Source organism: Phycodurus eques, chromosome 14 (genome assembly GCF_024500275.1).
Source record: "Phycodurus eques isolate BA_2022a chromosome 14, UOR_Pequ_1.1, whole genome shotgun sequence".
NCBI lineage: Eukaryota > Metazoa > Chordata > Actinopteri > Syngnathiformes > Syngnathidae > Phycodurus > Phycodurus eques.
The window spans coordinates 9794645-9811541 of NC_084538.1; the positions used below are offsets into that span (position 1 = coordinate 9794645).

Consider the following 16897-nt stretch of genomic DNA (forward strand, 5'->3'; position numbering starts at 1 on the left):
AGTGTGGCATTAAACTAGACCGTATAGATCATATAAAACATATACATATATTAATCTTGTTCAAGGTGGCTCAGCTGAGCAGAGGGGCGGCATCCTAGAACCCTCTATTGACCAGCTGCCACTAAGTGCTACTGGCAAGAGCGTCTGGCTCTTGCTGTTGTCGCCATAGATATGAAGACTAGATACGCCAGCGCGCTATAGCAGCCCAGCTGACGTGACTACGTTGTGGCCATGTTGTCGACGTTCCCATCAAAGGCAATACATGGATATTGATATTAAGTCGTAACTTGCTTATTTTTCAACCGATTTTGATGAGGTTTACTTTTTTTTTTGGCAACGCCATAGCATTTTGGAAAAAAACAAAAAGCCCCCAAAAATATTTAAAATGTGAAAGGTTACTCCCAGTTCACTTGTCATAGTTGTATGGCACTTTACACAACCAAATGCAGCACAATGTACCGGCATCTTTGGTCTTTTGCTTTTCATGCCCTCCACTAGCTTAGCGTCGCCATAGGCATGCCGCTCAAAAGAGTCGTGTTGGATCTACCTATTCATATCTGTGGTGGTCGCTGTCAGTTACGCTTTCAGAATCGCTGTGGAAAAAGGTTGAAATATTTGATAGTTTTAATAAAAACTTTGTTTTCCTTTCACCGTCTGCTCTTTTCTGCTCCCCTTAGTTAACTCTGCTTCAGTTTCCTCACAACCCTGCCAACATGTTTGTTTTGCAACAAGTCTGCACATTTGCATTAAGATGGAATAGTCCATTGCACGAGAAGGGACGGGCGGAGCAGTCAGAACGATCATGAGATGAAGCATTTTGATGATTTTAAATCACGTGAATTAAGACCCAAACTGCAAATTGACGAGAACCGTATTAATAATTTTCTTTATGAGATGTTTGTGGACACCTGGAAATCTCGGGGCCCCTCGAGGTAATTGCCTGTGTTTGTCTAATGGTACGTCCACTCTTGAAGAAGCCATGATGTCAGGTGCTACATCTGCACTGTGGCAACTCCTTTGGGCAGCATTATACTACTCAATGCAACACTGTCATGGAAACAGGAGTTCAGAACATTAAGAAAGCTTCTCCCACCCCATTGAAATACATGTATTGATGAACAATTTTTTTGTCATTCATTTACAGAACTGCGCATTTAATTCCAAGCATTTTTTTCATGGCCAATTTTTTAATTGGTGAATTTTAAAGTTATGATCTTTTGGAAACAACAATAAAATGAGAAAACAGTAAGACATTAAGAATTTCTTTTAACAATTTGAAAAAGTTAGAAATTGTACACTCTCAAGGCATATCTACTATTGTATGTAGTTGATGGAATTTGGAATGAATGATTATGCTAAGTTACCAGAATCCTTCTGCAAGCATAAAAAAAAAAAGAAAAAAAAGAGAAATATACAGCCCCCAATAACATATTTAATATTTAAAAAACAAAGCATGCTTGGGCTTTGCAGAAACCTCCAACACAAGTTTGAATTAATTTTTGCGTCCAGCTTTTTATTGATTTAATGAGAATGTTGCTGAGAGCAGACAATGCGACTGCAACAATCTGAACTCCTGCAAAGACACTTTGAGCTACCAGCACATTTACCGACCATTCCATTTGTGCACATTCTTCTGAGCTAACTTTGCATATTGGCAGAGAAACACCCTTGTCGTTTTTTTTTTTTTTTATAATTCTTTTTGTTTTGTTTGATTATTCATCCCCCACTTTGCTACCATTATCAGCATCGCCTCCTACACAGAGAAGGGGATTCATCATGGAAACAAACCACACTTATAAATGCACCATTTTTTTCATTTAACCAAATAAATTGATTAGGGGTTCATGCATAACTGGGAGGGCCACAAAAAAACAGGAGGATGAAAAACTACAACATGATTAGTCATTGACATTTTTTAAAAATTATTATTTTAACCACCACTAAATATTTAACAGGGGTGGGGAACCTTTCTGGGGCGATTTCAGTAATAATTTGGCTTGGTTGCCACCCAGATTTTGTTCATCACAAACAATATGGCACGTGAAGCCATTTTTTTGGTGGGCATGTCTGCCAACAAAATGGTCTCAAGAAGTCATACCCGGAAAGACACAGGACGTCTGGCATTTTGGTTCGAAGCGACCATTTCAAAGGCACCCTCAGATAAACTTATCCACAGATGTCCTGTTGCTACGACATTTGAGCCACACATACTAAACATTCAATTATGTTTGTTTGTTTTTTGTTGTTATTTTTTTCAAGGGAAGAGACCTGTAATGACTCACCATAAAACTCTTTCAGGCCTGTTAATCTGTTTTTTGAGTCGCCTGTTTTTCTGGATGAAATGCTCTTGCGGGCTATATATGGCCCATGAGTTGTAGGTTCCTCACCCCTGAGGGCTTCTTAGCAAGCTGATGGCTGCTCAGTGGTGTGGCCTTGGTGGTGAAGGAGAACGTGTATGTTCAGTGGCTACTTGTCTGCGGGAAGAAAAGGTTGGACGCACAACACCACTGGCAATAAAAATATCAGCTCGGCACCATTTTGCAAATTTTGTGCTTGTTTTAAACAAATCATCTGGGATAAAATTAACAGAGAAAGAAGTATAAAAGGCTGACACAGATTGTGTGCAAGTTTCCGTTTGTCTTTCTGAAATACTCATCATCATCAACATCAGCACAGGATTTAAATAATACAACAGTACAAACTTAGAAAACCAAAAATATTTTCCTTTTAAGATGGAACAGAAGAAAACTGCAACTGTCTGAGTCGAGAGGTGCACACACAACCACAACACTGAAGTCAGCACGACAGTTCAAACGCTCTTCCTTCTCGAGTTTCTCTTGCTCTTTTTCGTCCGTTTTGCTGTCCGGCAGTTTCAAATGTTGGCACAACATCTCTGCGACGTGGCGACGTGACCTCACAGAAACATTGGGAGAACATTCCATGGGGGCTCCAAGCGGGTCCGTCTGTGTCCGTCCCACGTCCTCTCTGTCCTTTTTCTTTCTCCAGCTTCTCCTGCTTTCCTCCCAAATGTCACTCAGCCGAGATTAGGATGTGCTGATCCGACCTATTTCTTGTCTGATAGCTGACATAAAAAAAAAAAAAAAAAAAAATGAAACGGTTATCTCACACACAATAGGAGAGCTTTTGTCATCACTAACAGTAAGTGTAAAAGCCACTGATGCAAAGTAACAAACTACAATTATTTAGTTACTGTACTTGATGCGGTTTGTTACACATCGATTTCACCTCGTTTACTCGTCAACTTCGACTCTTTGAGGAACTCATCCTGACAGTCAATCACCAACAAAAACAATTAGCAAATAAGATAATACATTAATCCCTCTCTATATTGTGGTTCACTTATTGCAGATTCAGTGCATTGTGCGTGTTTCTTTCTTTTTTTTTTTTTTTTTTTTTAATTGATCAGTGTAGTGCAGTTACTCACCTGTGCATCTCTGGTACAGTTAGCATTGTTGGCTATTTGACTATAATGTGGCAGCAATGACTCACATAAGGACAAATGGGCTCTTTTACTTTGCAGAAAAAGAAACCTCACTGAGCAATTTCAACTCATACATTTGGTAGGTCACCAAGTAGCTTAGTGACAGAGTGAACATGACCAGAATGTCAAGAGGCACAGTCCGAGTTTCATGAAACAAATTCACAAATGCCAACCTCACCCGACGTACAGCTAATCCACACACTCATAACAATATGGACAAGAACAAATGCAAGTAAAGAGTAACGATTAGCTTGATTTTCCATGAACTTTCGTTAAAAAGAGCACTCCAAAGAATCCTGGGAAGCAGCCAGATCTGCCGGTCCTAATTCCCATGATGCTTTGCACTTCCTACACCGCTGGGACGCACAGTTGCAAACGCTTCAGCCAGGAAATCGCACATCTATAGCATGTCTGCATGGGTGGGAATACACGTCACTCAAGCAGAGCACGACTGCCTCTTAAGGCATGTGCTCAAGTAGAGCGTGTGGATGGCACCCTCAAGTGGACAAATAGAATACCTCCACCTCTCTAAAGTATCACATTAACATTGAATTGCATGTATGAAATTTTAAAATGTATATAAAGACTACAATGAATAATTGGTTGCAACTTCTTCTGGAATGTAACCCCTGCGATAAACGAGAGGTTACTGATTACTTTGTGCCATGGAAATGTAAGTATAACCTGGAGATTCAAACCAATTCTTACCATGAATTATTTCATCTTTCACTTTATGCAACTCACGTACAACTTCATCCAAAATCTCCTGCAAGAAAATCAAATTCTGAGTTAATTCAAATAAAAAGTATGGTTGTATTAAATTCCGAACCTCAACTATGTAAAAAAAAATGCCCATTCAAACAGTTAGATGAACATTTCACTTAAATATAGGAAAATAAAATTACTGATCTTAAATAATGATTCAGTTAAAATGGAATATGCATTAAATGTTAAGTAAAAATTGTACCTAAATAAATATTTAAGAACAAACAATTCTAACGTAAAGAACAAATTTATTGTACGTAAAAGAAATACAACGGAACTATATTTACTTGTACTATATTGGATTAAAAAAAAAAAAAAGTTTAATCCACTGTAACATTAGTGACTAGTATCACATTTTGAGAATCACTAGTGTAGATAATAGCAAAGGTGACACATAGAAACATAAAACTAACCTGTTTCATCCTGTCAAATTCGGTGTCTGATTCACTAGTGCTGCCAATGGGTCTCACTCTACAAGATGAGGACAAAATCCATTCAATTAGAGAGAAAAAAATAAAAAAAAAATCAGCTCTTGCATGTTCACCACAGTAGCAAAAAAGAAAATTCTGTTCACACCTCGACACCAGTGAGGACTTCTCTGCAGAGTTGGATCGCTCCCATGGCTTCTTCACAGCATCTAACAAGGAGCGAGGGGCGGGTTACAATTTTGCTGACTTTTCCATTGCACAGAGCAAGATTGGTTTGGGGTCACTTTTCCATTTAATAATAGCACGAATCCAAGCTGGACAAAACACATTCACAAGCATCTTGTATTTACATTAAATACCTGTTGAGTTCTGACCAGGCCCGCGACTACCGGAGTCGTCCTGCGGGTGAGAGAGACTAAATGTTGACTTCAGCATGTAGACAGTTGACCTCGGATTTTTGCCTTGAGGGTTTAACAGCGAACATAATCGAGCTGCGGCATTACAAGGACGACGAATAGAAAGACTTGCCTCATCAGGTTTCTCAGAAGCTTTCCGTCTAAGCGAGAAGAAACGTGAAAGTCATTTTTAACATTGTCAAAATAGATTGTCAGTCATCCAGGTCAAGGTTATCTGCAAAGGTTGAATCAAGTCAAGCAGACTTTTTATTGGTTGAATTTGTTTGTTGTCTTATTTTCTGAAAACAAACAAAAAAATAGTGACTCGGGCGATATACAGTATACATCTATATCGCCGTTCAGAATGAATCTATTTTTGTATACATAATGTAATACCCTCGCATGTGGGAAAGGAGAGCCACAGTTGTCAACGCACTTTTCATCCGTTTATTGAACGGAAACGCAATGAGCACACTCACACGGGAGCTGCTGTCGGCCGCAGCTCACAGCCACACACTCACACGGACTCTCTGATGTCATATCTAAACACACACTAAAATACGTATAATAGTTTCTATACATTTTACATTTTCAATTCGTTTTTTTTGTGTTCAGTTATGTGTATAATGTGTTTAAAAAGTGTGTTTTCATGCGTTTAAAACGTGTGGGAGGAGAAAAAGTATTGGGAAAAAAAAAAAAAAAAGTTTTATATGGTCTTTCTATTTTGTGGATTTTCATCTATCGTAGGTCGGTCTAAAATGGAATGAAGCGGGGGTTAACTGCACCTCTCAAAACAAGTGATCGATGAGTTGAAAGAAGAAATTGGAAGACTGTCTTGTAAATCCAAATGAAAGTCTGTTGCTGCACGTTATCAGTTTTCATTAATTGAAGTCATTAGACTTGCGTCTACGTCATCAAACGCCTAAATCAAAATGAAATATATGCTGGAAGTCATGGCTTGTCAAAGAGTGAGTCCATTTTTTCTGGGACCGTGCACATACAATATCTCCTTAACGTATAATATTAATCAGCAGGTAGAAGAATAAATGTCTCGTTTTACCTGCGAGCTAATAAGGCATTCATCTCCTGCATCAGACCCTCTCCACCTCCTCCACTACCACCGCTAGATCGGTTGGAGTCACTTTTGCCGCTCGATCCTGGCGGACTGCTCTCATCCTAAAGCACACAAGCGGAAGTTTTGTTGACTTTCCTTTTATTCCACCCGAAAAGCACAAACAATCACAGAGGCTTTAAACCTCAGGCATTGTTTGATTTTTTTTTGTATTTCCCCCAAAAATTTTTTTTTGTTTTTGTTTTTTAACTGAAGGTGGATATTTCAAAGTCAGACAAAAATCCCCACCCTATAAAAGTTTCATTACCTTAGCATTAACACAGCTTAAGTGGTTGAAAACAAGGAAGCGATGTGGACGCTCACCCTTTGAACCTTCCGAAGCTTGGCCCCAGCCAGCGCGGCCGCCAACCCCGAGGGCTGCTGCTGCGTCCCAGGGGGACCCGCTGAAGGCCCCCCACTTGCGGGCAGAGGAGGGGGCATGGGCGGGGGCACCGCCATCGGGGGCGGCGGACCTGGCGGCGGGGGAGGAGCAGGGGGGCCGCCCATGGGTGCCGGGACAGCGGCCGGGGGCGGGGCCACGGACAGCATAGCAGGGTGACCTGCGGAAACAGGGGCGCCTGCGAGGGGCAGAGTTAGAGCTCGGTTAACGGGAGCGACCCTCTGGGTTGACTCGAGGGTCCTGGGCGCTAAGCTCGGAGGTGAGAAGCTCACGCATTGTTTGACTTTCAGGCTGCTAATTAATTCCTAAAAGGCCAATTTGAATGACTTATAACAACTTTACTGTCAAAGTTTTATCTTTGCACGTTTCTTTGTGGATCCAGATGAGGGAAGGCTATATATGTATTGTACATTGTAATATTTAGCACAAAAGTGCTCCATTCACATTTGCGCACGACCCAGGTCAAGCTTTAATCTTTAACTTTGATTGACAGTTTACCTATGTAAATTAATTCATAGTTTCCCACTTGTGCTTAATTAATATTAAGTATAAATAGCTGTATATATATATATATAGCTGTGTATATATATATATATATATATATATATATATATATACAGCTATTTATACTTAATATTAATTAATATTAAGTATAAATAGCTTAATTATAATGGTGTTTTCATTTATTACGGAAAAAAAGCGTATACTATATATATATATATATATATATATATAGCTATATATATATATATAGCTGTATATATATATATATATATATATATATATATATATATATATAGTATACACTTTTCTTCTGTAATAAATGAAAACACCATATAAAAACAGCATTTTAAGTTCACTTGGGTTATATTTGTCTTATATTTACATTTGTTTGATGACCTTAAAAGGGGCAATACCTTTTTACGGCACTGTACACATACATACATACATACATAGAGCTGTCAAAATGAATGCATTAATGCATATGATTTATCACAGAAAATTATCGCATTAATCACGTATGAATGCAGTTTAATCACAATGTTTTTTTGACCACACACGCTCATTTACCTCAAGCGTGGATGGATATCTGAAAGGCAGCGCAGGTTGCTATGAGGTCAGTGATCGGGTCAACGCTTACGCCAGTGCAAAGGTGAGTGAGGAGACTCAGACTCGTGTGCGCAGCGGCAAATTGTGCTTCAAAAGTCAACCCGATGGGACTTTTGACAAAACAAAGGTAATTTGCATATAGTGCAGTGCTGAACTCTCTTGTCATCGAAGCTTAAAATACCATCTCAAAGCAAAATGTGGTTAGGATGGTATATTTGGGGCCTGTGATTAATTATGGTTAATTAAAATTCAAAAGTGTGATTAATCTGATTTTAAAAATAAATTGATTAACAACTCTTACATATATATTAATTAGAAGGATTTTAATTAAAATCAAATTTAAAAGCAGGCTTGAAGGTAAGAGCCGTTGATGAATACTTCCTGGCAACAGGAAGGGACAACTGCACAGTTCAATGAGGTTCAATATCAGAGCTGTATCAAAGATTCTGCTTCTACAATAATAATATCATGATAATAATGCTCTATGTTCTCACATATATATATACATATATAATGGAGAGAACACTGCGCAACGAGCATAGAGGCGACTGGAACACAATTTTTAAAATCGTCATATCCACATAGCGTAAGATCTTTAATACTGGAGAGAAAGAAAGCCACCCCTCAATTGGTGTGGCTGTTTTTGTATGCAAATGAGTTCAAATGACCTGCAGTGAACTCTTTAATGCCTAGATGTGCACAATAGAGTCTATGAAGGGAGACATTTTTTTTTGTTTTGAAAGAAAAAGCGGAGGCCTATATTTGGGAAGAGGCGGTAACAGTACTGTAGCTATAGGTGCGTCTCAATAAATTTGAATATCGTGGGAAACTATCTCAGTAGTTCGACTCAAAAAAGGACTCATATATTATGTAGATTCACTACACACTGAAATATTTCATGATTTTATTTCTTTTAACAAAAACCCCAAAGAGAAATTAGAATATTAAGAAAGAATCGAAAATGATTTTTAATATAGAAATTAGGTAGGAATTGGACGATGCGTTTAGTGAATCTGTATAACATGAGTTTCGCTTTTTGAATTGACCTAACGTGAAAACGAAACTGTTTTTACGATATAGTCGTTGAGATACATCTGTCTACTGGAGGGACAAAATAGAAGCAGCTCTCAGCATGCTGCGGTGCAGTACAAACAACTGTACAAACACAATATAAAGCTGATTGTTATATTGATACTAGAAAGTTGATACAGCCGCAGTATTGAATCTCATTAGTGAACAACATTACAGTCATGTCACAATAATAAAAAGCACAGTGTGAAAACATCATAAACACAGGCCTAAATGTATATATTTGTATGCATTTTAAGGTCATTTGTAGCCTTTCTCATTTTGTTTTTTGACTTATTTTGTATCTTATTGATTTTGATGTTTTATGTTACATCATGCAACCTTCCATCCATCCATTTTCTGAGCCACTTATCCTCACAAGGGTCGCAGGAGTGCTGGAGCCTATCCCAGCTAACTTCAGACAGGAGGCGGGGTCCACCCTGAACCGGTTGCCAGCCAATCGCAGGGCAACCTTACGTGTTCTTTTGTTATTATGATTTGTTTTTTTTTTTAACAATTTTTGTGTGTGTAGGTTTCTATTTTGAAGCACATATGCTTGGCAACAACTTTGCTGTTTACAGAAAAAGTTGAATTGACTAAATGAGCACTTAACTGTTGGTATTCATGTTGATGATATAAACGTGGAAAATGCGGGTTTGGTAGATTATTTCTTTGTTGTAACAATGCTTCTTGGGAATAACTCTTATACCTTTGGAAAGCCCATTTATTCCAATTTTAAAAGGTGTAACATTTGTAAGGAACATGTATTTGTGGGATAAATAGTAAGAGCTCCGTATGTGGGTTGTGCCCACAAAACAATATTACCAAATATTCTGTGCCAATGCCAAACAAATCTTATTTTGCTGTTGCCATTGACTCTTGTTTGGAGCTTCTGCTGGGGTCGGCAACACGTGCACTGGAAGCTGATGAAGCATGTGGAGGAACGTTATGCTCGGTGATGAGTCCAGATTCTGCTGACGTCAGGTGGATCGTATTGTCAAAGTGTGAAAAAGACGCGGCGAACGCCATGCTGATTAGAGGATGGAATGTCCTGACCTCAGAACCATTAAACACTTGCGGGATCAGCTTGGGCGTGCTCTTACAACAAATACCGGTTGAAGAATGGGATTCCATCCCACAGCAGTGTGTGACCAGGATGGTGACTAGTATGAGGTGCAGGTGCCAGAGTGGCTCTGTATGGTTCTTACAGGTTTTCCAATGGTATAAGAGTTATTGCCATGAAGCACTGTTACAAAAAAATTATCTACCAAACACACATTTCCTTACTTTTTTGTACTGTTTATTGTTTTCCTCACAAGGTGGTGATCCCTCAGGCCCAACAGGGCCTTCTCTGCTTGAACACAGAAGCACTGACATGCATTAACAACCTAAAATCTAATATGTGTTAATGCATGAAATTTTATTAACTTAATCCCAACAATCCATTCTCTTCATTTCATAGCATTTCACTTGGCTGCTCCCAGGACACGAACGTGAGCGTTAGATACAGTATTTTGTCCAATCAGGTTTCTGCCACCATGTGTTGTCATGTCAATCTAATCTGCCTAGGGCCTTCAGAATAAATCGTCCTTAAACTATATTAGCAACGGTACTGTTTCACTAACCAATCACATTTCAGATTCACCTCAAAGGCCCAGCTCGCTGGCCCACAATAATGTCAACATTTTTCTGTCCTCTGATTGCTTGGTCAGAGCGAAACATGTTACAATTAAGTTCGACGAGCAAAACGGTTTCTGTAGCGACCTGCACACATTTAATAATCAGCATCTCTGGTAAATATGATGTGATTTATGTACCATAATTTCTCGTGTATAATGCGCACCCATGTATAATATGCACCCCCAAAGCTGACCTCAAAATTATGGAACACCCTTCTACCTATGTATAATGCATTTTTACAATGCATGATTTTGCTTTCTACCCATATGATCAAAACATGAAGTATCTGTATTTATTTTATTTTTTTTCAAATAATTATTCTGAAGTTTAGCACTTTATTTGAGCGTGTAATCCTTTTTTTAATTTGCTTGTTCTTATTTTGAAATTAATAGCCCTACTTTTATTGAGTAAATTAGAAAACACACAGTTGTGCTCATATGTTTTAGGCAGAATTTGTAAGATGGGTGCAATTCTTGAAAGAAAACACCAAGGGCTAGGCGAAACACATTTAATTTTATTTTAATGGGATTCAAATTAAACGGACAAGCATTTCAGAAAATCATTATCATTAAACAAAACATAACCATAAAGAAATTAATGATGGTTGTTGTTCAGTGGGTCATATTTAAAAAAACAATATTTCACAAATTCTGCCAGGGCATGTAAACTTATGAACACAACTGTACAAATTACGGTAAATTGTTTTTGTCATGTTATTAAACAAATATTGATTCTGAATTGCTCCATATGACGTATGTGGCACAGTTGTGTGCTGTTACACTCCATTTTTGTATTTTGACGGTTAATTTCATTGCGACGTGATAGTGGTGATATTATGAGGTGGATTTAGTCGGTTAAGTCTCCACCGAAGGCCGAGGTAGCAAATGAACGGCCTGCCACGGGTGTCACACAGGAGGGCTAATGTCTACTTTTTGTGAGGCTGGAGGACTAGGCGACACAGGTGCGTTCAACTGTTGACATGACGGGCATGAGCTGCCTGCGGTTGGGACCGGTCTCAAACTTGGTCCCCATGCCGAGACACCTGCGTGTGGGAGCAAATTTGCATCTACCATATTGTTGTTTTTGAACGCCACGCTAAACATCCCTAAAAATACACAACTTCCTCCTCTTTCCTCTTCATACTTACTGCTGTTGGTCATGGGGACCTGCTGGGGGACAGAGGAGGGGGTGTCCTTGGGCGAGCCCCCATCATTGTAAGAGGGGGGCGTGGAGGTGTTGCTGAGGGGCTGGCCCTGCTGGTGGTGCGCCTGCTGCTGAGGGTGGAAGGTGGACGGGTACTGGTGATTGGGGACGGGACCTGCGGGCGGCTGGCCTACGAGGGGCGGCAGTGTTACGGCCTCGCAGTACTGCGGGGTAAGCGGCAGCCGGTGGGAGTGGGGGGTGTAGGAGTCGTCCGATTGGCCGTTGGAGTGAGGGTTGGGCTGGTGCTGGGGGTAGTGGGCGCTCGGGTCGAGCGGCGGGGGCTTCGTCCTCACGCCTGGGAGGGGGTGCGCCGCGGGGAGGGTGGGCAGCGGTGGCGGTAACCCCTGCCTGGCGGGCACGGCCATCATGACAGGAGGGGAGGCTGAGGGCGGGCACTGGGCGTATATTTGCTGCAAATGAGAGGCGGACCAGGTGCCGTGTTTGGGGGGCAGCGTGATGTCTTGGTGGTGCTGGTGAGCGTGGCGCGCCACGGTGGGAGGAGACAGGGGGATCTGACGGACCTGGCGGCCCATCGTGGTCACTCCCGCCTGGACTGGCGAGAAGGCAGAGGCCAGCGAGGTGGAGAGCTGGGAGGAAAGCTGGGCCTTGTCCCTCGCCATCCCTGCCTCTTTCTCTTGGGAGGGAGAGGAGGAGGGCGGGGAGGAGGAGGCCACACGGACGTAGGACGGGGGCAGTGTGCTAGCTCTGAACTGTCTGTACTCGGGCGGAGTGTCGGGGTGGGCGGGGGGTGCGCACACTTTGTATTGTAGAGTGGAAACGACTGTGAGGGGCAGCGGGGAGGGGGAGGAGAAGAGAGACAGGAGGAGATGCGGACGAAGGAGGGCGACAAACAAAGGAAAACAGAAAAGAGAAAAAACGTGAGAAGAATGAGAAGCAACCAAGCCAAGATGAAAAGATAAAAAATCAGGAGCATAATTCAAAAAACGGATAATCGCAAATAAGAAAGAATCAAAATATCAAGCAGCAGAATGCAACATGACCAGAAAAGCATATGACATTTCCCCCCCAACAGCAGCTGGAAGAAAGAGATGGCAGCAGAGCATGTTGCAGGGGCTTGGTGGGGGGTTAGGGTTAAGGGTTAGAGGGTTCGGGGAGGGTCATCGAGTGGGACGAAGGAGATGTATAAGTGTTTCTCTAGAAAGACTTGAACATGTGTACGTATGTGCACATGGAGAAAAGGGCATCGTGGGAATGTGGGTGAGTAGAAGGGATCAGGAAGTAAACAGTGCTCTCTATTCATGATGTCATCACTTCAAATGTTTACTCTGCATGACAACACACTGATAGCAAAAAAGACAAAGTACAGCAAATATACACTCGCGCCTCTCAAGTTGCGGTGTGAGTGTTAAACGCTAACAGGATATCGAGCCATCTTGGTCGGGCGCCGCGGCCGGCTGGCGTGCGCGTGTTTGTCGAAGCCTCACCTGATCCCGACGTCCGCCGCTCCCTCTCCTTGTGCGCCTGCATCTGATGCTGCTCCATCATCCTTTCAAGAGCAACCACGGCGCTTCAATGTCACTTCAACACTCATGCTTAATTCTGACTGTCAATAGCACCTGGATCAGCGTCTGTTGCACAACATTAGCTACAGGTGCACAATCTTATGAGATCCAAAACAAAAGCCGCATAGATTTATTGCCTTGGGTCAATGAAGGTTGAGATACAGTAATCTAGTATATCAAGAAAGAATGCAGAACACCACTGTATTTAAAATACATTTTGGAAATGTTTTATTAGTCCTTCCATTTCATCATTGTGAAAGTCAACAATACCTTAATATCCTGGGGACTTAAATAAATAAATACTACAGAATAAGTATTGAGTTGGTGAATACAACATATTTGGGACTAATACTATAGACTATATGTGGTTTGGCTCAATAAAGGTTGGGAAACACTGCCTTTTGTAACATTTTACAATCAAATGTACCATACATTAAAAAAGTCCTACCGAGTGCGTATTTACTCAACTGCAGATGGGTGCAAGTGTCTATTAGGGACGGTTTTATTTGTACAAACACATTTTTTAAAAATAATATTGGACGCCTGCGACCCTAGTGAGGAAAAGCGGTACAGAAAATGGATGGATGGATATTAAACAATGTTGCGAGCATACGTCAAGCTTACAACAAAATCAAAATGAATACTATGGAAAATGCAGCAAAACAGCAAGAACCTACAGCGAGCCTCCTGGTATGCAAAAAGATGGAAAAGATCTCCACACTTGAAATCACTAGAGAGACTGTTTATGTGCCTTGGTCGGTGCGGCTGTTTTGCTTAGCAGCTGAGTTCTAATGGGCTCCCATCAGTGTGTTTAAAAAAAAAAAAAAAGTGTCTACGAATTGGTACCCTCAACTAGGGATGCATCTATTTGAGGTAGTTTACATGTCTATGTGATTGGCTGGCAATCAGTCGAGGCTGTATCCCAACTCCTTCTCAAAGTCAGCTGGGATAGGCAGCATCTCATTTGTCTTTTGTATTGGAATCTCATGAGATTGTACAAAGTGTACGTAGTGAAGTGACCAGTGAGTGCGTAGCATAGCTAGTGACTGTACCTCCGCTGGGCCTCGCTCTCCTCTGAAGAGGGTCCATTTTGACGCTGGACGACTGGACCTGAAAGACAGACGTGAGGTTGAGTGATCACTAAATGAAGAAAAACATTTATATGGAAGTTGAGGTTTCATTCAATAAAAGTCTTGGAAATTGTTTCAAATCGTTACACAACATTAAAGCATAACCATCACACTATTTGTTCAACGACTAATTAACCAGAACATTTACATCTACATATTCTCGTCTGCTGCACAAAAGTATGATTGTTGTTTACACTGGATCTTTGCAGTTACAGAGGCCTGAATGTGACAAACTGCAGCCTTGTGTGGAAAAACAATACAGTCAACGTATGTGCGCTGAGTAAGTGTGACACACAAATGACATCCTCAAGTGAGTGCAGCCCACCACAATCATCTAGTGAGGGCAGCCAACACACGGGTTGAAGTGTTTACACTGTCATTTAACTCGACATACTGCCAACACTACGCAAAGACCAGACAAATATATTCCAAGGAAATGTAGCAGCGCTGACCACAGACCACCAATGCAATGACTACCTGTAATTGTTTGTTTTGAAACAAGAAAGACCAAAAAACATCCATCCATTTTCTGAGCCGCTTATCCTCACAAGGGAGTGCTGGAGCCTATCCCAGCTATCATCGGTCAAGAGGCGGGGTACACCCTGAACCAGTTTCCAGCCAATCGCAGGGCACATAGAAACAAACAACTGTCCGCACTCACATTCACACCTACAGGCAATTTAGAGTCGTCAATCAACCTACCTTGCATGTTTTGGGGATGTGGGAGGAAACCGGAGTGCCCGGAGAAAACCCACACAGGCACGGGGAGAACATGCAAACTGCGCACAGGTGGGGCCGGGGATTGAACCCCGGTCCTCAGAACTGTGAGGCAGACGCTCTCACCAGTCGTCCACCGTGCCGCCTAACCAAATTGTTTTTAAATGTAATTGTTATACACTGGCAGCACATGTTCTCACCGTGCTTGTGCAGGTTTTCTCAGGCACTCCTCCCAACGCCCTCCCTCCCTTCCTTTCAAAATAGACAGTATCAATGACTCTGATTGCCTTCCACCAGGCTTCTTTCTTATCGTATGCAAAGCAATGTGAAAATTAGCGGGAATTAATCTTGCTAGTTGCTTTTTTAAATAATAGTCGCTAGAGGTGTCGGAAAAGTTGCTAAATAGAGCAAACATCTTGCTAAATTGGCAACAGTGACTCTGTTTTTGTAAATTAATTTCTCTCTGTTAGCAGTCATGTTGTTATGTAAGCAGTGCAAATCAGTGGGTATGCGCTTTGAACTAGGAAAGCTACAAAAAAACAAAAACAACAAGTAAACACAAATTAATTGATGAAACTATTTATATCCCAGTCCTTGTGTGAATGAATGGTTGTTTGCGTACAGTGGACTCCCGCATACTGGCAGTTCGGCACCCGTCGATTTACCTATCTGCGGATTTTAAATAAAAAAACTAATTTTCTTTCTTTTTTTTTCATTTTTATTTTTTATTTTATGGGGAAACAAACCCTAAAAACTCTTTTTAACCCTGCTTATTCAAGAAATAATTTTAAAAAAAAAAGATTCCAATGGAATTATTTGCGGATTTTCGCTATTTGCGGTCGAGCCAGGTCCCGATCCCGTGAATAGCGGGGTTCCACTGTATAAGTGGCCTGTGATTTACATGGCAATTGGATGTAAGGTATCTGCCCAACCTGCATGACATTGCATTTAAAACCTGAAAAACTGCTTTGGGAGAGCCAGCATCCATTGTTCCAGTGTGCTGAATGACCCAGAGGCACGGAAACGCAGAGCTAAAAGAAGTTTTGTCATAGGTGATATGGGATGACTCCTCCTTGTGACTGGCAAAGATGTCAACCCTTAGATCATCCAGACGCTCCAACACTGCATTACTGAATAGATAATACATCGTGATCATTTGGGTTTCTGACATTGCAGAAAAGATCTGTTCCCCCCGTCGCCTCTCATTTTGCCCGCGCCTTCGCGTCATGGTTACGCACAGCGATATTGCACGACAGTCGAGTGTAAACACCCGTCTCCTGTTTAGGCATCACAGCGACACTTTGTTTACACAAGCACCTACAGTCCATTGCAGAGAGATGAAGTCATTAAAAGCATGGAGGTGATTGCAAAAGCATTAAAAACTCCAGGCAGCGTGTCCCTGCACATGGCGTGCTCCACCTGCACGTGTTAATGAAGACAATTATCACCCTGTGCTGCCTGGTGCTGCAAGTGCATCCATGCATGCGTGCTTGTAATGCTGACATCAAGAGGTGCCAGGCTGTTGCCATGGTGAAGGTCAAGGATGAAGAAGGGCCCCAAAGGGAGCTGAGGTAGGCCCGATCAGGCTTGTTTTAGATAAACTCAAGCGACTCATGCAGACGATAAACAACTAAAATAAGAATGACCTTTCACAAGGAATAAAAACAGACTGCTGCTTACGCTGCAGTTTGGACTAGTTATTATTGTCTGTAGATCATATAAATGAAACTGATTCAAATCTATGTAACTTTAGTAATGATGGGCATAATAATGGTGTCATCACTGAATGGATGAGTTCATTATTCGGTCCATTGTATGGAATAAATAGTTGTTAATCATCAATCCATCCACTGCTTGTCCTTATT

General features: G+C 41.3%; 1 protein-coding gene across 9 annotated transcripts in view; it reads right to left on the minus strand.

The window, feature by feature from the left end:
- Positions 1 to 1492: 1492 nt before the first annotated feature.
- evla (Enah/Vasp-like a) overlaps positions 1493 to 16897 on the minus strand; it is a 49568-nt gene continuing 34163 nt past the window's right edge. For 5 of the 9 annotated variants that reach the window (XM_061695781.1, XM_061695782.1, XM_061695780.1 and 2 more), the window contains exons 4-13: positions 14238 to 14295; positions 13108 to 13169; positions 11607 to 12443; positions 6526 to 6779; positions 6151 to 6266; positions 5224 to 5251; positions 5055 to 5094; positions 4844 to 4904; positions 4681 to 4738; positions 3096 to 4268 (exon numbers count right to left, since the gene is read on the minus strand). In XM_061695781.1, the coding sequence (XP_061551765.1) occupies positions 4149 to 4268; positions 4681 to 4738; positions 4844 to 4904; positions 5055 to 5094; positions 5224 to 5251; positions 6151 to 6266; positions 6526 to 6779; positions 11607 to 12443; positions 13108 to 13169; positions 14238 to 14295 (1634 nt within the window). In that variant the 3' untranslated portion in view covers positions 3096 to 4148. The other 4 variants (XM_061695779.1, XM_061695777.1, XM_061695785.1 and 1 more) reach the window with 3 other exon arrangements.